General features: G+C 37.6%; 1 protein-coding gene across 6 annotated transcripts in view; it reads left to right on the top strand.

Moving 5' to 3' along the window:
• Nucleotides 1-18,641, top strand: part of ADGRG6 (adhesion G protein-coupled receptor G6) — a 109,283-nt gene extending 90,642 nt beyond the window's left edge. For 4 of the 6 annotated variants that reach the window (XM_063390252.1, XM_063390246.1, XM_063390248.1 and 1 more), the window contains 7 exons: nt 621-748; nt 2,064-2,332; nt 3,890-4,004; nt 5,022-5,305; nt 9,232-9,333; nt 11,419-11,571; nt 15,893-18,641. In XM_063390252.1, the coding sequence (XP_063246322.1) occupies nt 621-748; nt 2,064-2,332; nt 3,890-4,004; nt 5,022-5,305; nt 9,232-9,333; nt 11,419-11,571; nt 15,893-16,071 (1,230 nt within the window). In that variant the 3' untranslated portion in view covers nt 16,072-18,641. Of the gene's footprint in view, nt 1-620; nt 749-2,063; nt 2,333-3,889; nt 4,005-5,021; nt 5,306-9,231; nt 9,334-11,418; nt 11,572-11,841; nt 12,400-13,789; nt 13,837-15,892 lie in introns of those variants that run through there. The other 2 variants (XM_063390250.1, XM_063390251.1) reach the window with 2 other exon arrangements.
• The last annotated feature ends 3,063 nt before the right edge of the window (nt 18,642-21,704 follow it).

Genomic DNA, 21,704 nt, shown 5'->3' with positions numbered 1-21,704 from the left:
GAATGTTCCTGCTTCACTTCAAATTTTTTTTGTGGCTTTGTCACTACTTTCCTGACCAATTCTATTAAAAACTGTAGTTCTTATGTCAAAACAGACCCTAAATCCAAAAAGCAATATCTTGCTCTTGGTTTCACTTGTAGATGATTAGTTACCTTGACTCCTGTGGATTTTTAACAACAAAAAGGCCAGAAATTCCCTACAAAGTTGCACATTTCAGTATAAATACATTCAAGTTACATTTTTCTAAATCTTACATCTTCTGAAAAAGAGTTGTATACAAGCAACAGAATGAAAAATGAAAAAGTTTGAGCATTGGAGACCTTTCCAGAGAAGGACATTTGAATTCCTGGTACCGAATTAAAAGGATCAGAATCAGGCTAGGCTCTGTCTGCTGTTCCCAGCAGTAATACTTAAAGCACAATCTTTGAAGAGCTGTGGGAAGGAAGTGAGAGGTGTAACAACTGCAGACCGAGTACACGCAGTAGAAGTGAACCCAGTGTCAAGGTTACAGTGGTATTGCCAGAATGCTTCTCAGTGTTACTTGACTAATTACCAAGAAAGAGTGCTGTGCTCATAGCAAAGGTGCTGTCAGAACCAGTGTCTCTTCTTCTCTCTCACAGGACCTTCAGAGAGCCGTGACACAAATCGACCCACAGAACACCAAGGTCCTGACCTTCATCACTTACATAGGCTGTGGAATATCTGCTATATTTTCAGCTGCAACTCTTCTGACATACATTGCGTTTGAGTAAGTACCAATTCTGTGAAGAACATCACAAAGGAGTACCTGTATGTGCAGAGTAAAATAAGTTAGTTACGTGGTTAATGTGGTTTATTTGCCTAGGAGGGGCAGTCCATGTTTGAAAAAAATCAAACCTTCAAAATCAGGGTCAGAGTGTTGTGAAGTGGAATCTTTTTCAAGAGGACATAAGTTCACAGTCTTTCTTCCAGTTTCTGATGTGTTGTGCTGCTCAGACCAGGGAACAAGGTGAATGTATATCAAAATTTTCCTTTTGGCAAGACAGAATCTTCTAGATTTTGAACAGATAGATATTATTTTAAAATTGTCAAACAGGCTTTTTACAAAAACAAAACAAAACTTGCCTATGTGAGTATCACAGGTTCCAAATTTAAAAAGAGAAATTTCTAACTAGAGCAATTACATTCTATAGCCCTTCAGAAAGAAGTGGGAAGAGAGATAAAATTAAAATGAATTGTGAAGTGTTAAAACAATTTCAACAGAAGTCCTGCTGAAATGTGAAAGTGACTCAAGAGAAAGCAAAAATTTTGAAGTGGTACACTTGTGTGAAGAGTGAAAAGAGAAAATGAAGTCATGTCAACACAAAGAAAGCATTCTGCCAGTAACAGGACAAGACAGCTGCTAAAGAAGGATAATATTCTGGGGACAGGAGAGGGAGGGGGCTGGAGAAGGGGGTTTTCAAGTTTTAAATCTCTTTTTCAATGACTGCATTCCTATCGTATTATCTGTGGTATAAGGTCCTGGTTCAAGTCAGTAGAAATAGTTTGCTGCCCCTCATTACCCACACATCAATGGGGATCAGTTAAAAAAAAATTACTTGTTCTTCAGTTTTCCTAAGATCCTGTTTAAAAACAAACAGAAAATCACATCCACTGGACAATATTTTCCAAAAATTAAGCTAATATATAAGGCCACATATAAAATGGTCACCGATGACCTTCTGGTCAGCTATACTTTTTGATTGTTTTCATTTAAAATAAAAAGTACTGGTTTGTATTTCATTTGAAAGGATTGTTTTGGGGTTTTTTTTGTTGTTAACAAAAAAAATCAATTGCTAAAATATTGCAGCAGTTAGTTAGCTCATTATGGACCCAAAGAACTGATACCTTACCCCCACCACACGAAGCTGAAGCCTTGACCAATCCCACACTGAAATATGCACCACTAAGTCTTACTGCACAAACCCAGCTGGAAGGAGCTCCTTGTGCTTCTATTGACTTTGTGAAGGGGTAAACCCAGCTGCAACAGGTGGTTTGTGTGATTGCAGCAAGTTACTTATGTGTGCCTGTGTTTCTCTCATTAGGAAACTACGAAGAGATTATCCATCTAAAATCCTGATGAATCTGAGCACAGCCCTGCTCTTTCTTAACCTGATTTTTTTGCTTGATGGCTGGATTGCATCCTTTGATATTGACGGCCTCTGCATAGCTGTAGCTGCACTCTTGCACTTTTTTCTTCTGGCCACCTTTACATGGATGGGACTGGAAGCTGTTCACATGTACATTGCTCTAGTGAAGGTGTTCAACACGTATATACGGCGATACATACTGAAGTTTTGCATCATTGGCTGGGGTGAGTTTATTAGATGCAATATTTACATGGCATGTATGCTGCTGTATAAAATGCTCTCTGTAAATGCTGCCATATAAAAGCTGTCTATCAGAAATGCAGAGCAGAGTTAATATCAGTGTGTCGTTTCCTTCCCCCAGCCTGCAGCAGTGCTGGCACACAGCCAGCCCTCTCTGTCACCAGTGATTGTGTAAATACCCTCTCACTGGCACTCTCCACCCAGAACAGCTCCCAGCCCCAGAACCAGCAGAGAGACCAGATAAACTGGTCTTGTTTTCCAGAGGCCAGAATGGGAGAGGGGAAACACGAATGTCGTGTCAGAGATGGAGAGTTGTGTCACACAATGAATGCAGAAATATTTGTGGTTACTGCAAAGCCTATGGAGGTTTTTCATTGACTTTCAAAAACTTTGAGTCCAGCTTAATGTTTCTTGCCAACCAAACAACCAAACTTTTCTGAGATTCAGCACAGCATTTAAACCACTAAGACATCCTGGCTGCCCTAAGCAATGTACACAGCAGGACAGAAACGGAAAAAGTAATACTGAAAAATAACTGCAAGGCTCAGGCAGCAAGACTTTTATTCTTCATTTTTGTCTGTATCAGGAATCTGTGGTTTCTCCCTGAATGCTCATATTGTGTTTGAAATAATACAATACAATACAAAGCCATTAACCTTACGGCTAGAGCACTGACCTCAGTACAGCTGATAATTGATGTCTTTCCATTGGCAACTAGCATCCTCTTTGGCAGCCTCAGCAGAGGACAAGGACTGAGTGGTCGGAAAAGCAAATTAACCTCTTCCCCTTTGATTCTGTTCTGTTAAAGCAAGGATAAGAAATGTAAATTAGGCATATCAGGAACATACATTTCTTTTGTGTGAGCTGTACCTTTCTGCAGAGTTCTCATCTCCATAGTTGTCTATTTTCCCCAAATACTCCCTCTGCTTTTTTATTAAGAAATACATAGTTTGCTTTATGGAAGCAAGGGGACCACATACAAGTAAAATATATATAACATGTATAATGCTATAGAAGAGATATATAATATATATATTTATATATATATACATATATATAATGAAGTTGAGAAAAGCAGCAGAGAAATTACAGGTTATAGCTCATGTTCCCCAGTTCCACAACCTAATGACTTCTGATTAGCATGAAAAAATCCCTCAAAAAATTCCTAATACCATCTCTTCACTAGATCTCATTTTTGCAATAATTTGTTAATCTTCTCACTCTATAATGAGAGCCTATGTGCAGTTGCAAATTTAACTTTGCATAATTAAGGGATATTATTTTAGTTTATTATTTTTCTTTTATTTCCTTATCACATACTAAACTTCTTCCACCATACAGAACATTACAAGGCTTATTCATTAATGCCTGTTAATTGCTTTGATAGTTCTATATACTTGTACTGTTTGAAAAATTGTGTCCTTCTTCCTTCTCTATGCAGTTTTCTCAGGAAACTCTCCACTAAAGCAATAGGGATGGAGACATCAATAATTCAGCTTAGCACGATGAATTTGAAAGCTCACAAGTTTCTTGTGTTACAGGTTTGCCAGCTCTGGTGATAGCAATTGTTTTAGCAAGTGCTAATACAAATGCAAGTCATGTTTATGGCAAAGAGTTATATGGCAGAGATGCTAAGGGGCAAGGAGGAGATGACTTGTGAGTATTTCTTTTGATCCCTTAAAATTTAGCATTTATAGTTGCTTTGGAAAAGTCGATGGTGCGTTAGCAAAAAGGGCAAACCTGTCTTCCGAATGGTTAGAATCTCTAATGTGAAGAAGGCTCTTAGAAAAATTGGAGGGAAATCTGCATTATCCAATGCCAGGTACAAATGTGCCTCTGGCAAAAGAATAACTTACAGGTTTTTTCATGAAAATAAAATAAAAGTACTTGTTTTGGTTTGTCTTAAATGAAAAGTATATTTTTTAGCTAAGAGCAAAGAAAGAATTTGTATTAAAAAAGTTTCCTTTCTGAATCAAGCAGCCTTTTGCCAATGTAGTTAATAGTCCTCTATGTTCTTCTCTTGATGTCCAGATAATAACTGCAGATGCCAAAACTTTTATATGAGTGCTCTTTTCTTTGCCTGGCAAAGCTTCATCATGATAAATAAAACATTAAATTTTTAATTTTATTATAGTATCATGCTGAGCATTCAGGCCATTTGCTACAAGAGGAATTTGTTTGAGCTCTCATATGGATGACTATCAAATGGCTACCTCAAAAGTCCTGCTGCTTCTCCAGCCATGGTCAAGTTCTCCTTTAGCTCCAGTGAGATTTTGACACTGAACATCCAAGTTCGCCCATTCTGTTACTAAAGCACTCAATGCTTCGCACAGATAACAGCAGTAATTTTTCTTTTGTACTGAATCTAATTTTTTCATGATGGGATTGTAGTTCCCACCCCTTCCCACTTTTTAAATCAGTTTTGACTAAAATGTGGCACAGCCCTCAAATTTCTCATATAATAATACTATAGGCCATAGTCACTTAGGATGCCTCCGGGCTTCATCCTGTTTCTGAACAGAAAATGGACAAAAGCTTAATTTTACTCTATAGTTCTGCATCAGTGGTATCAGCAATCAGCTCATTTTCCTTTAGCCATGTGAATAATTGGAGGATGGTTTCCGTTAACCAAAAATTATCCTTCTTGTTTTTTTTTTTTTAAATCTTTTTCAGCTGCTGGATCAAGAATGAAGTTGTCTTTTACGTGACTTGTGCCGGCTACTTCGGCATCATGTTTCTGATGAACGTGGCCATGTTTATTGTGGTGATGGTGCAGATCTGCGGGAGGAACGGCAAAAGAACCAATCGGAGCCTGAAGGAAGAGATCTTGAGGAACCTCCGTAGCGTGGTCAGCCTGACCTTCCTCCTGGGCATGACGTGGGGCTTTGCCTTTTTTGCCTGGGGTCCCCTAACGCTTGCTTTCCTGTACCTCTTCTCAATTTTCAATTCATTGCAAGGTAAGCTGAATTTTTGTTCTATGAATGAATAATATTTGATCTGTTACTGTTCTGGGGCATACTACGTCCAGTGATTAGACCAGGGAACTCATATCTGAGCTCTCTAGGTTTTCCTTTGACACCAAACCATGGTTAGTTTCCCATTATGAGGGATAATAATACCAACTACACGTGGGTTGAATATCTTACAAAAATTAATTACAGTTTTAAGGTCTTCTTCCATAACATAAACTATATTATAAATAGAGCTCTTCCTAGCTAACAGTCTGCAGTGTTCTCTGTTGAGACACATGCTGTATGACCTTCAGCATTTCCTTTCACTGATTATAACAAATATAAGAAGCCTTTTTCCTTAATTTATTCATGTAGAGAATCTGTAAAACTCATAACTATTTTATTAAGGCATGAGAAACTCATAAAATAAAAATCACTCCTGTCTCAGTGTGGAGAGATAGCAGGACATATGGGATAGTCTTTCCTTAAGAAAAATCCACTGATTGTTACAGTCAACTTATTTTTCTTTCCATTACTCAAGTTTTCAATATTTTACTTTTCCAGCATAGTTTGTCCTTCTGAAAAATGCTGTAAATTGTAATCAATTGGTTATATAGTACAGAATTATATAGCTGATATTTTTAAAAATTCAGCTCAGGGCTAAAATTTGCATATGTTTCAACTGCCATAAAATTCTCTACTGGTGCTTGCCCTACGCACCCCTAAAGAAGAACTGAATACACAATGAAGAGAAAACCCCGAGATCATTGGAAGTGCATGTGTTGTGCCACACAAATATTGTCATAAAAATTAAATCTGCTAGGGAACAAAAACAAAACAAAAACAAAACAAAACAAAAACCAAAAAACAAAACAAACAAACAAACAAACAAAAAGCCCCACCACAGCTCAAGAACATCATTGAAGGAGCATGTGTTATGCAACACAAATATTGAGAGAAAAATTAAATTTTCTTAGGGTCAGCAAAATGTCTTCTCTTTATGGAAAAAGTACTTAATATCACCCTGTGTGGATTTTATCTGATAGAGTTGAGATGTATTTCCTGTGCTGAAAGATTTATTGAGCTTTCATGGAAAAAGAATCATGTTGTGGGGTTTTTGTTTGGGTCATTTTCAACCTAAAATGTTAACAAAATGACAGAAAAATATTTGGATGTGGTGTTCTTACTATAGACTTTTTTCCAAAGGACAGATTCTGATACTCCCCTAGCAGCATAATGAAGTATTTACTGTGTTGTGTCTGTGTTAGAAAGTCAGACAGGTCCGGAGAGATCAGAAGTATGAGAAGAACATGAAAAAAGACTTAAATTCTGAAAACCTTGCCAAGGGTCAAATTGAACAAGTTCTCTGTAACCAGAATTTACAGTGCAATCATTTAAGTTTGTTTGTGCAGAGTGAGTACAAGGCTGACCCACACTGCCTAAGGGAGGTAATAGCACTATTTAAAGGAAAATGAATATTTGGAAGGCAGTTAAGTCTGAAGATGAAACTGAAAAAGATGAGAAGTAAATGTAAGAAGGAGAGTGATGACCTTTTCATAGATTGTGGTAGCAATTATGATACAGTCTATGCTCAAGCATGTCATGTCAAGCAATAGGAGATAAGGCTAAAGAATAAGGGAAGAGGATGTTTAAAATCCTGTATAATTGGTGCAGTGTTCATGGAGCAGTAAGGGGATGGAATGAGACAAATCTGTATCAGGAAACATTTCTTAGTAGCAAAAAACATTTCAGTATGGCAAGTCTTTCATCAGTATTAGCAGCTTAATTATGGAGATGTTGGTTGATACATCTATTCTCTCTCAAGTTTTTGAAAGCTGCATGAGTATTTCAAGCCATACTAGCAGCTTCCAGCAGCAGTTTTCTGTGCACTGGCAATGGAAAAGCAAATGCAGCAACTCCTGGTGTTACTGTACTTTGCTGTTTCATCTACAAAGGAAATTATTTTTCTCTCCTTGACGCTCAGAGTAAAAAATATGGGAACATTTCTTTTTTGGCTGCTCATTTTATATATATGCCTGGGCAAGCCAAATACTTTCAAGTCAGAGCCAAGCTAGAACCAAGCCTAGGGTCTGATTTGTCTCTGAGAAACAAAACCAAAGCTGTGCTACTAAAAGCACATTGTAAACTTAATGAATAATGAAATACAGAGAAAAAAATTCTAGACACCAAGCCCAGACAGGGCAAAGGCAAAGTACTTAATGCAGCACATTTGTTTTGCATTACTATGGAACAAGCATTTTCTTTTTAACCATTCAGAACATTCACTGCAATTTAACTAAGCATCAATTTACTAAGTTTGTAAGGTGTGTAAAAGCCCTAAGGTGAACTTTGGCCCACAAAAAACTTCCTGTCTCCAGCCCTGTAAGAGCTGCTAGTGGTTGCATTGGACTTGTTCTGTGCTTTAAACAAATCACATAGAAAAATACTTTACCAAATGCAGATACAGTATCCATAATCCAGAGAGGTTACACTTGAGATGCATTAAGGTGATACCTTTTTTAAAATGTGCTTTTCCTTTTTTCCCCCATCAGCTCTTGAAAAATTGGGAAAATTTTGTTTCATGACCCAACCCCTACCTGAAATTAAATGATTCCAGAGGTCTCAGCCTCACCTGATAAGCAGATACAAGTCCAGTTCAATGGCATTCATTAGTGCAAAATCAGGCCTCAGCAGTTTGAAGGAGAGAGGATAATTTGATTCTCCAGAACATTGTTATCTAAGCTACACCCTGCCATTGTGTTCTGACAGCTGGAACATAGTAGACATTAGTACACACAACTATTCATGATGATCATAAAGGAATGGTTTTAGAGGAAGCCACTTGACCACATTTGCCCACATTATGTGGCATTTATTCACATTTGAGATATAATCATGAGGGGTCTGGCAGCAAGTAGCATTTTGCCGTCAGGTGCTCGGCCTCAGGTTGGCTCTCTCACAGATGATACAAGTGAAACAAGAAATAGCTAAGCCACAGAACAGCAAAAGATTACACAGCCAGTGCCTGCCTGAGAAGAGCCAGGAACATACGAGATTTACAACTACTTTATTTAGCTTCAAAGTACATCTGTAGGTGATGAAGTCATACAATACACCCTGTTAAGACCTACCTTATCATGCAGTATGATGCTTCTCTCCTGTCTTGAAAATAAAAACTTTTAAATTGCATGAGAAAAATCAAATCTACAAAAACATTCTTAAACACATTTATTGCAATTGCATATGTGAATCAGTTAGTTTTCTTTGGAACTAAGTAGCTGGACTCCTAATTAATACTTGTGAACATATTCTTACCATTTTCATAATCAAGTATGATACATAGTGATACACATAAATGAAAATGATGCACATAAATCCAAGTGTGCTTTTTCAGGACATCCCTAAGTGGCGTTTACAAGATGATTGGTTCTAAAAGAATACAGCCAGACCACTGTTCTGTGCATATGGAACCATATCCAGGAGATAAACTATCCCCTTGCTAATATAATAGTGTTGGTACTTATTTTGCAGTCTCTCTCTTGCAGTCCTGTTGGGTTCAGAATAGTCAGTTACTTCAAAGAAAAGACCTTGTAATCATTTTCCTCTAAGAAAAAAACAAAAAAACCCCAAAAAAACCACAAAAACCCCAACCAACAACAACAACAAAAAAACACCAACCCACTGAGCTAAATCAACAATCCCAGACAAAAGCATCCCAATCTCATTCTGATATCCCATACACTTACATGGCTCCTAGAGGATGGGAAAACTTTGGTTAATTTCTATACCTCTTATATGATGCATGGATGGCAATAACAAAATATTACGGTGATTTTATTTTTGTTTGTACTTCATAGTCTTCTGATTACAAAATTCAGCTAATCTGTTTATAAATACATGCTTCATTTGGTGTTTATTTGCTTTTGTCACAGGTTTGTTTATATTTGTATTCCATTGTGCTATGAAAGAAAATGTGCAGAAACAGTGGAGGAGACATCTCTGTTGTGGCAGATTCCGACTGGCAGACAATTCAGGTAAAGGCAGGTCACAGCTCCCCTCCTTAGGTGCTGCAGTTGTCCATAAAAGCCCAAGTAAATACTCGCTATGTTATTTTTAATATAATACAAGGTAAGCCAGAGATGTGGAAAAATAGGTGAAGGAAAATAGGCTGTCACTTCAGTACTAATAATTGCCAAGGTACTTTTTAGATATCACTTCATAAAAATTCTCAAATCTTTCAGGGTTCCATTTAAGGCAACTGGTAAATTTTCTAGGGCTATGGGCATGTTTTGGAAGGCCCATTAGACCCTAATAATAAAAAAAAATAAATGAGAATCCAGAGATTGAAACTTTGTAATTTCAAGCTCAGTCTTACACATTTTCTCATATATTAAAGCATGTTGACTTTGAATTGTGTGGACTGTTAAGCTGATATAGAAGCAATTCTTAAAAGTTACATAGAAACACTCTGACTTCTTTTGCTTTTATCTTTGCCTTTTTAAACTGTCCTGTCCTTTGCCATTGAATTCAGAGCTTATTAGAGGCTCAGAAACATAGAAAATTCCTTTAACAGAAGCCTGATTAGGCTCTAGAACTGAAGTTCACCTTCATCTGCAAAAGTCAGAGCGAAAGAAGAGACATTAGTTTGGACACATAAAAAGTGCAATGCTTGGGCCACCATACATATATTTTCCTGCACCTTTGGCAATCTTGGATGGCATGAGACTGCTGTTCAGGCAAATGGCTCCTCCTTTGCTGTCTGATGTGGTGATCTGGGCCATATAATTTTTTCTCATGTGGTTCTTGTTCAATGACCAGTGTCCAAATCTACAGCTGTTGTAAGATGGCATAAGCTCATTGCTTTCTATGGTAAGCTTTCATTTTGTAATAAGAAAACTTCATTCAAACTAGGAAAATCATATTCATTCTGATCAGACGTCCAAATGGCTTCATATGTTCAGTTTTCATATGATTGATCCTCTAAGTCCTGAACTGAAAAACAAAGATGGATCAAATTATTTCCTTTAATTTTTTTTATGCTGCTGTTAGGCAGCTTGTGGGTATGAATATGACAGGAATAAAAACATGAAGGATTTGAATATTTCAGTGGTATAGTTAATGTGATGTCATTATGTCTGTTCACCTATGTGACGTCATAATGACATCAGTTTGTCTCCATGGGCTGATTTTAATCTCCATGAACCTGACATTGTTTTCAGGCAGACCAGTGAAATGTAAGTCAAATGTGAACTTGCATACCTAAACACTCTAGCAATAATTTAGTATAAACTATTTGTCTTGATTTAAATCACAATTAAAGTGGCCCGTGTGTCTTTGGCTTGGACTTCCCTTCCATTCTGTGAATTTCATTGAAGTACAGTGAATAACAGCATGGTGACTAAATTATGAAATGTCCTGCACTTACCTGCAATTGTGTGGTACAAAAGTAGTTAGTTTTATTCTACTGATATTGGGGATGAGTTTTTAAGTGTTAGTTTTCTTCAGTCAGTTTATTGTTATTAGCTATTTAATTTAATTTTGAAAGCTGTTCCAGCATAAGAGCCTATTGTATGAATGGTTTGGACAAAATTCTTTAAATGTGAACTACTGAATAAACTTTATTATATAAATTGTGGCCAATATGCTAAACAACAAGTTAGTTGTTAGTATGTAGTATCTTCCTCAGCAGCAGCAGCAGACCAAAACCTCAGATGACAAGATCATTGTAAATGATCCTATCTACCCCTTTCCTATCACCATTGGATTTTGCTCTTCAGGTCAGGAAAGTCTGGTATCCCAATACTGCTACAGAGCTTCTCTGCTCTTCTGCATTCTGGAAAGGCAGGTTGTACTTGCAGTTCTACTGCCCAGACAAACTATTGTTAGAATGTTAGAGCCACCAGTTTCACCAATTTCGACTGCTGTAGTAGAGTAAATCAAGTTGGAATCATTTTATAGTTCTCAAGAACCAAAGAGGATACCTAAAGGGAAAAGGATAGGGTATTTGATATGAGCAATACTAAGAAATGCATCAGATATTTGAAATAATCATAACTGAATAAATTAGGCATTTATTATCTATGGTAGTTATTTATGTAAAACTTCTCGATCATTTTTAGATTGGAGCAAAACTGCCACCAATATTATAAAGAAGAGTTCTGATAATCTTGGGAAATCCTTATCCTCTAGTTCCATCGGCTCCAACTCAACCTACCTAACATCCAAATCAAAGTCTACGACGAATACATATTGCAAACGAAACAGCCATACAGGTGAGTTCTTGCACTGCAGCCCAGTGCATCTGTGAATACATGGGTTTGTTTTAAAGGCACTGCAAATGTTTCTACCCAAAGGTTAAAGAGAAAAGATGTCATCAATTCATATAGTGTCAGTATTTTAAAAATACGTGTTACTGTTTAATAAGAATCATTGCCCAACATGCAATAGATCCAGTGTATAGATCTGATCTCCATATGTTCCCATACTAAATGAAATAGGCTTGATAAAAGCAAATTTTGCTTATTATCCTATTGTAAACACAGGGTAGCCAAAGCACAGAGAGATGACGTTCTTCACCCAAGGTAACATGAAATCTGACAGTACAGCTGGAAATAGGAGTCAAGTCTTCAGAGTCCAAGTCCACAGCTGATTGTCTTGGTTAAACTCCTTTCATCTAACTGTAAAGCATTTATGGGTAAAACAACAAATGGAGCCTACTCAGAAATGGACACTGTGTTCCCAGAGTATGCATTGTCTTGCCCTTCTACAAATAGCCATATCTACTGCTTATTTATTTAGATGTCAATGGTATATGTAATAAAAGGCATCATCTGTATTCCACTCATACCATGAAAATGTGCTCATTTAAAGAAGATTTTAAGGGAGCAAAGAAAGAGAGCAGCTGGAAGGATTTGCAAGTTTGATTGTGTCTGAGATAATATTTCAGAGATTCACTTATATAGTTTAGATTTTTTTTGTTACTCTGTTTTTGTGAGTGCATGTTTTGTCCTGTGTAAAGTAACAGCATTATTATACAATACTCTTTTATAAATATAGTGGAAATAAAATCTGCGCACATATTTAACTCAAAGGTGTGTTTACTTGTTTTAAAATATTTATTAGAAAAAATGTTTAGATATGAAGTACATGATTTCACTAGAAGGAAAGTTATGTTATTTCTTAAGTATTAATTATTTTCATTAAGCCTCCAGTGTCTCATTTGTGATTGCACATTCTCCTATCTTGATGCATGGCATAGTTTCCAGGAAATACCTTATGGTTTTTTAATTGATGATCATTACCTGCTTCAGTTAGGCATGAACAGAGTTTGAAACTCCTTTTTTTAAATAATTACACTATTGTTTCCCCACTGACCAAGATTCAGTGCATCCATTAGCATAAGAGATTGTGCATCAGATATTTTAAGAGTTTAAAACTTTATTATTTATTGAGAACATACATGAAGAACATCTGCTTTGAATACAGTAGAAGTGAGAGGTATCTTAGAAATTCCTGATAGCTGATAGCACCTGAGCTTACTCTCAGGACTGCTCTTCACACCTGCACTGGGAGCACATGGCTGGTGCCTGCCTCCCCAGGCTGCCTGTCCCTGCTGCCAGGTCAAGGTCGGTGTGCAGTGCACCCAGCTGCCCCGATCAAGCTGTTCATTCATCTCTTCCCCACAGGAACACTTCTGCCAGCAGTCTTCCACAAGCAGCGTCTTTAGTACCCACTGATCACAGTGCTATTGTTGATTTAATAGTAGAGGTGGAGAGCACTCTGCCCTTTCTGCAGCAGACGGAGAATTCCCTTTTGTGCTCATGGCAAATCAGTCTTTACATCCTTGACCTTGGGATTAATGATAAAAACATGCTTAAATGCTTTGTTGGACTCAGGGCTTTATATCAGGCTATCAGTTAAGGAGACTTAGTGCTGGAGTTTTTGCAAGGTGTTCTTGAAGTAAAACAAAGTAAAAACTGTTCCAGATAAGAAGTAGTAAAATTAAAAGAAACTTGCTCATATATATTCTTCAAAAATTATGAGCTTAATCCTGTGTGTAAATTATTCATAAAAAGGATTGCAGTTCTTAATGCAATCAAAGTTTTTAATAATATTAAAATTAATTTAAACCATAATAATATGGTTTATTGGATATTAAGGGAATACAACAGTTTTATTTTTATTTTCTGGAATTTTAATACATTTTACTTTGTTCTCTAGAAATATGCATCTTATTGTAATACTCCACAGGAATTTTTGATAACACTAGGTTTTTAAATGCTGATATATATTCTCATGTGTAAAAATAATAAAAGGAACAAAAAATAATCTACAGATTTGGATTGTTTACACAGCTGAACTTCTCAGTTTGCCAACTTAGCTAACTTGCAGGCAAAGAGTGTCATAGCTACATGTCTTGGCAAGTCTTGTTGATATGGTTTTAATGTGCTCCCTGGAATTGACACAAGCATTCATGTGTTTGTGGTGTAGATAATGTCTTCTAAGGCCCTTTCCTCATCAGTGGTGGAGCATTACAGGTAAAGTGAGAATTGCTTTTGTTGAATGCATGGTTGGTTCAGGGTGGAGGGATGCTTCTTGCATGATGTCCTCATTGACGCAGAGGATTTTGCTAATCAAAAACGCTGCTTATTTCTATTACATCTTGTGCCACTGGTGCTGAATCAAAGGACAAGCGTGCTTCAAACTCTGGGTGTCTGCACTCTGCATGGGGCATGAAGCATTGAGAAGATCCCATTTTAGAAAACAGACTGTGTCCTGACATTAATGCCTGTGTACAGTAGTCTGGGGAAAGGAGATTGTCCTGAAACACCCATACACAAGGCATAAGTTAAAAAGCAAAAACAATCTGATTAAGTTCCAGAAGATTGTTTTTTATTTATCAAAGTTATTACAGAAAATTTAATATATTTATATTTGGTCTATGGCCATTATTGCAGTAATCTTCTAGACACTGGGAATTTTTTATATACATTAGTACCCAAAATTACTCTGAATTATTAAATATATATGCCTATATAAAGCTGTCCTATGAACTGCTGTTGAATACAGAGTGCACCAACACAAACATTGGATGGACCCTCATGGGTGAATGAAAGAGGTCACTACAGCAGCTTGTGCCCCAGCTGTCTACAAACCCAAACCAAACTACTTGCTTTAAGAAAGCACTTAAATACCCTCTGTAACAATTCAGTGAGTTAGAAGTTAAGACTGTCTCTGCAGATCATTTGGTCATACAACTCCCACTTTGGGGACACATGATTTTAACTCTGTCCTTAGATGTGAAGCCATTGGTTAGTAAATGCATACATTTGAAGGGCTCTCAGTACTCAGAAATTTGCTATTGGATATGGAGTTGTTCACTGCAATTCATGAGCATTCTTGCGTGCTTTGAAAAATCATCCTGATAAGCCTCAACATGCCTGTTTCTGTTTTAATGAGTGAAACTGTTTTGATTTCTCTGTCTGCAATCCATTTCTCCTTCGCAACACTTTGTGCTCTTTTATGGCTTGATATCATGACTTTTCCAGGGATTGGTTACTTTTCTGTTTATTTCTAAGAAAAGTTTTTTATGAAATCATAGTTCAAGTAGTATGCTTAATTCTTAAATGATCCTTGAACAAGGAATTTTTAGAGATGACTTCACCGAGGTCTTGTAAACAGCCATCAAAAATGTCACTTGTAGAAAACATTACTTTCCAGGGTGCTCCACCTTACTGCTGGCTTGCAGTAGGACAGATCTGGCCCAGGTTCAGGGAATTCCAGCTTCACTACAGTGGAAGAGATAAGAAAGAGAGCTCGGTTAGGACAGCATACTTGAGAAAATGAGAGACAAGCTCTCTCCTCATTTCTCGCTGCGTTAGCTCTACCTACTGACCGTTCTCCGAACAGCACTAACGCGAGCCGCCGAGGCAGACTTTCCCAGTCTGGCTGGGAATTGTCCTGCTTCTTTAGCTCTTCAGCTTCACCCTTGACCTCTCCCTCATGGGCTCTGAAGGGAAGCTCGGTTGTTGCATCTTTTCCTCCCTACAGTTTTCAGCCCGCACCCTCCACATTATGGAAAAAACAAGCTGAGGCTAGGCACACAGTTTTGGCTCTGGTTATCTGCTTTAGGATGAAAGACATCCTCTGCTACATTCAGCACAGATTATGTTATTTCTGTGCATAGTTCAGAACATCTGCTGTTCGAATAATTAAATCTGTTCACTGTCATCCTACAGTACTTTATTATGTGGAGATGCTATTTATGGAGATCCAGTGCTATCAAAATATTTGATGTCTGTAAGGTTCAGAGCATCAGCAGTAAATTAATATATTAAAAGGCCATAGGAGTCAGTAACATTTTAGGCAAAATAATAGAAGGATAATTTCAAGAGATACCTGGAAGGTCAGCCCACAAAACCATACCTCTCAAAAGAATTTAGAAGAAGCAATCTCAAGCCAAAAAGTTCTTTGCTGACTTTTAGGGCAGCAGTGGCAATCAAAGGCGTATCAATGTGGGAGTGACACATTTTTTAAACTGTGAATTTGCTTAAGAGGCCCTAATTTCTTCTTGTTGCTTTTTCCTCCTCTTAGAGAATGTTTTCCTTGACAAGCCATCTTCAAAATTTGCCCAAGAGGATGGAGAACAGACATCAATCATCCCTGTCCACCAGGTTATTGACAAGGTCAAAGGATACTGCAATCCTCACTCTGACAACTTCTATAAAAATATCATCATGTCTGACACATTCAGTCGCAGCACTAAGTTCTAACTGGGTTTCTGATTTACTCTTTTTTTAAAATCAAAGGAATACAAAATGCCTGCCTGGAATTGAGAATATCGGATGTCATAGAATGTGACCTGTTCAGTTATTTTTTCGCAGTTTATAATGTTCTCCTTCAAACAGCTTCCACTTAAGGACTGATTTTTTTAATTTTTTAATGCTGTGGAAGACAACAATTTTCTACCATGGTATTGAGCTGTTTTTAAATGTGTGCCAGACAGCATGATGCCTGGACAGCTAATAGTAATCCTATGTAAATATCTTTTAAGACTGAAGAGCCACAAGCCTAACTTTAAATTATACAATCCAAACAGAAGCAACTGGGGAAAATAGCTGGGGAAAATAGCAGACGTCATGCAGTACAGGCAAGCTTTTACTGAGTAGTTTGCTGATGGTCTTTTTCTTTTGAAAAATGTGGATTTTCCCTATGACACTTGTTAGATTCTTGCTCTTGAATGTCTAGTGCTGTTCTTTATTCATGAGTAAAAACCCTAGCACCACTTAAAGGGTTATTTTAAGTCATTTTTGCCTGCTCATGCAAGCCTTGCTCACCAAAAGAGTACGTGCTGTAGATGCAGGCCAATATGTATCCATATACATTGAAAAACAGTTTATACAAAGTTGTGTTTCAGCATTTATTGATTGGTATGTATGAAATGCAGTGTCTTCCATCTCAAGTCTATGTTTAATGTTCTTTTTTGACAAAACAAAATGACAAAAAGACATTCAACTATATATAGATATATAAATACATGCCTAGAACTCTCTCTACAAATATATTTATAATAATACACACAGTAAGTATGACAACGTATACCAGAGACAATCTAAAAACTATGGACGGTGCTGAAACTTAAGTTTAAATATTTAAATACAAGATGAATTCTTTGTAAACCCATGAGATTGTTGGTCTCTGTACTTCACAAATAGTGTATGTATAGACACCTCCATTAGATGGCATTGCAACATTAGGATAACCTGGAATATGTCTACCAAAAATAAATAAACAACATCTTTCTGGGCACATAACGTTATCAATATCCCTCTGTTGCCCTGTTGGATTACATGATTGAGGTTTTTGTATGCACAGAGTTTAAATGGTGTTCAGGCAATATTAAGAAATTTCACATTTCTATACTGTGTCCATAATGACACTGAGGGGTATGGGGGGTGTGTGCAGAGAACAGACAAGAGCATAAAATGCTTACTTGTTTTACTCTATAAATATGTGACATATTAGCAAGTGACCTTGAGTGCCAAAAGGGTATCTCTTCTCATGAACCATATTTCACCCCACGTCAAGCTGTATAAAAATTGTAGCTGCACATTTCTGAAGACATGTGCTGAAACATAAAAGGTTTTTTCAAGTACTGGTTTCAAAGGAGAATGTCTCCTAATGGAAGTTTTAATTTTTAAATTTATCCCTTATTTTAACCAAAATGTTTTTAGCCACATATTTAATTATTTGAATTCAGAGAGCATGAAGTTGTGCTGAGGTTTTTCAGTTGCCAAGCAGGTGGATGCTCAGTGATTAGGGATGTGGATTTGTGCTTTCTCTGCTCTTTGCACGTGCCTTTGTGTGCAGAGATCATTTAATGCTGTGACCGCACAAATGGCAGGTTTTCCCTGGCTGCAGCCACCTGGTGGGAGGAGGATGTCCTGACGGTATTCCCCCCGGGAACACTGCTGGCGCTACACGGACCTGAACGGAGCCTCAGTCTCATAACTGCAAATACCTTTGTGGTGTATGAATGGAAGTCAGCCCCACTCACTCAAACTGTAATTAATAACAGGGATGAGTGTTGTCAGATATCTTTAATAATGAGATAACTTACAGAGAGATTATGTACAAGCATTTACTGAACTTATATTTTATCATCCCACTTGCTTAACTACTGTAGATAATAGTGTTCACATAGCAGCTTACTGTGAGATTTCTACCTGAATAAGATGTTCAAAAGTGAAGAGAAGGAAAACCAAACATTCCTGAAAAAATGAGGAATCAATAACACATAATAGATCAACAAAATATAAATAAAACACAGTATCCTGAATGAAGCTGAGCTGTAACCTATCATTTTAATGTACATCTACCTGTATTTCTGCTGAATTAAGATTTTTCTCTCTTTTTTTACTACCATGTAGTAATCTTTAACTGTCTGTGTCACTTAGTTGCTCTTGAATGCTCTCAATTCTACAGTGTAAAGCTTCTGTTTTGTAGTTGACATGCTGTAACCTCCCTTGTACATATTTATTTATTTGTGAGGTTAAATATGTCAAATATACTTAGCACTATAATGACTGTTCTTTTTACTTTAATGCTAAGTTTCTGCTTCATCCTAGAAGAAGAGGGAAAGAATCATTTCTTATATGTTTTTTCTAAATAACTTGTGAAACAATTTACTGTAGCTCTGTCTTTTGCAACTTTGAGGAAACTTGTCAGTGTAATTTGTGATACTAGTCAGTGAAATATAGTGTAACAGATTTGAAGATGGACTAAAATGGAAAGAAATCTTTTCAAGTAAACATTTTTTATGTTAGTGTTCCAAATAATTAAAGCATTTTAATATTGAATGGTTGACTTTTATTTTTCCTTTTTTGGTGTTTAATGGCAAAAATTACACAGTGGAATTCTGGAAAACAATCTTGTGGGTTTTCAGTACTTGAGACAGGTACAGGCCTAGCCAAAATGTTGAAAATAAATGAGCAAGACTAACTCCATCTGATCAGGGGAACACATTTTGCAGAATGTGCCTTTCCCTTTTGTGATTTACCCAATGCCACATTCAGTGAATGATCTGGAAGTTATGCAATCTCATTTATTTATGGTGGCAGTCATGTCATAGAAATGAAAGGAAAATCAAGGCAACAGACAATATGCTGGGGTGATATTTTAAAGTAATACAAATGAATACTCTAAAACTCAGGAGTTATTCCTTTCTATATGTTTCTCTCCAGCTGACTGTAGCCCCTCATTATCAATAATTTCATTCAACTTGTAATCACACTTTGATTGATCACTGAAAAATTTGATTCAGCCAATCACTTGGTTAATACACAGTAATGTATAAACAATAAATGTCACACACAAATGGCCTACCTTTACTTGCTTACCCCTAAAGAAGATGGAAATATGCTGAAATGTGTCAGATCTGCTCCTCTTTATTTAAGTCTCTTCACAGAAATTGCACAGCATACGGGGATTTAGCAGTGATATCTTTTAGAAAGCATTAAAAAGGAACCCATTGGAGAAGTGGCATTTAATAATGAGGCTGCTGAGTGCACCTGTGTACAGTCTTCCTCTGTGTGTCTGTGGACAGTGAACACTACCCTTGGGCTTTATGCCTTGAACAGTGTGGGAGGACCCTCTGAGGGAAGGAGCTCAGGTTTTTTTTCCCAAGTAGAATCTTGGCAGATGCCAAACTTGTAAGGAGTGATTTGCAGTGTTTGGGGGTGGATTTATTTTTCTCCTCGTTTCATCACTTTTTAAATACCAAGAACAATTTTATTTTAATCCTCTACTGTTAACAGCTTCCTACTGTAACCCATAGAGTTACATAAAATGCCACTTCACTTTTTTACTTTTGAAAGGCTGATCTATAATCAGACACATCCATGTAACTTCAAGGACAACTACTGAGTTACAGGGCAGCAACGTGTCATTCATGGAGTCATTCTAAAATGTTTTTATGCATTTGCTGTATATAAAGATGCAAACCCACATATGGGTCAGCAAATTAGGCAAAGGGCTTAGAAGTTAATGCCTGGGAAGTCAATCATGCAAACCAGTCTGTGGAGCAGACCTTTCATGCCCACTGCAACTGCTGCTGTGCCAAGGAGGCTTTCCCCTTCACCCTCCACTTGGCCAGTCATTGGTTACTCAGCCCATTTATTTGTCAGATCTCCTGGAACCATCATGACAGTTCCATCCTCAGGACAATCATTTACTGTAGAGCTAGAAAAAGACAAAGGGGGAAAAAAAAGGAAGAGAAAGGGAAAATGAAACTAAAATGAGGGAAAAGATAGTTGCCAAGGTCTGCTTTGCATCTTCTTATACTTTTCACATGATTTCTTGCCCCTTGCCTAGGTTGTGTCACCCTGACCAACAATGGAGAAAAGGCCAACGGAGTAGGTAGAAGACACCACCATGCTATTGTGCATTTGTCAGTGTAAATTAATGGGTTTGACTCTCCACCTTTAAGTTGAAAATCTGCCATGGTTCTTCAAGGCAATAATTCTAGCATTTGCATGCTTGAAGACTAACCTAGGCTAATATTTCTGTTGTTCAGGAAGAAGCTAATTCCTCTCATGATGAGAAATCAGACTGATAAGCACCATACCAGAAATGGCTAAATAAATCTCATGGAAACCTCTTCTGGAAGGATAACCCTTCCTCAGATGCACCTACTCACTCAAAACCAATGCTGCTCTTGGTCTCACTAGAGAACAGATTAAGCACTCATGAGGGGTGCACATTGTGGTGCTTATGGGTTGCTTAACCACAACCATCTGTTCTTAACCACAGCACTCTAGTGACACAGTTTTCTCAAGGTGTGTTGAGTGGTCTACCTTACAAAATAAATGCCAGTTTGATTCTTTAGCTTGTAACAGATAGTCTAAACTGGGCACTTTTTATCCTGACCATTCTAGTAGGAGTTCTTAAACAACATACCTTTGGATAGAAAAGGGTTCTAAAAAATCCAAACTGTATTCCATACATGAAGTGTAGGAGAAAGAGCAAATGCTGATAACTCTGGTCTGACGTTTTCTTCCACTGCCAGGTTTTTCCTGATCTGGGAGCCCTCCAAAGTGAAGGGAAAAGGCAGCCATGGTAGGGGAGTGGATCCTGCTCTGTCTAGTGGACAGAGAACTTCCACTGTCCCTATCCTGTTGCATTCCACAGGTCTCCAGCGCCAAGTGCAGTAAATGCAGTAATATTATGCATTTACAAAATTCCACTCTGGATTTCTTTTCTGCTTGTCTGGCTACTGATTTTCCAGCAGAGGGCAGTGGCATATTTCTAGTTATAAAGCTGTTTAAAACCCAGCGAAAAATGCAGAAAGATTCCTCCATATGTGCACCCGCGCAGAAATAAGTAGGAGAGTTCATATCAGGTTTGTCTATTATTTAGCAATCGGTTACATCACCGGATAAAGCAAACACTCTGCACTCAGGGAAGTGAGGGGAGAGAGCTGTCTGCCTGCATTTGGGCATATTTTGTGGAACGAGCAATACAGAGACTCTCTGTATTCTCTCTTGCTGGTTGTTACATTTTCTCCTTTTTTGCTCTGAGGCGATGCAATGGAATAAGCAACTGGTACATTTCTGTCAGCTGAGCAAACAGAACCAGCTCACCATTTCAGGCTTGTACACTGGCTGATTCCAGTACTGGGCAAATGATTTGATCTGCTGGGATGTCAGCCTGTGACTCAGAAATTCACTGTATGCATAATTGTCCAGGGAGGAAAAATCCCCAGCAGCTCTCTGTTGACAGTGGCATGCAGATCCATACCTCCCTACCACTTTTTCCATCATAGGAACAGATCTGCTGTCAGCTGGATCCTCTGTTCTCATACTCCTTCCCCATGGCAAATATTACCCAGTCAGCTCAAGAAAGGTGC

Source organism: Prinia subflava, chromosome 2 (genome assembly GCF_021018805.1).
Source record: "Prinia subflava isolate CZ2003 ecotype Zambia chromosome 2, Cam_Psub_1.2, whole genome shotgun sequence".
Classification (NCBI taxonomy): Eukaryota; Metazoa; Chordata; class Aves; order Passeriformes; family Cisticolidae; genus Prinia; species Prinia subflava.
Note: the sequence above shows the minus strand (reverse complement) of the source record. Positions and strands in the feature narration are given on the sequence as shown.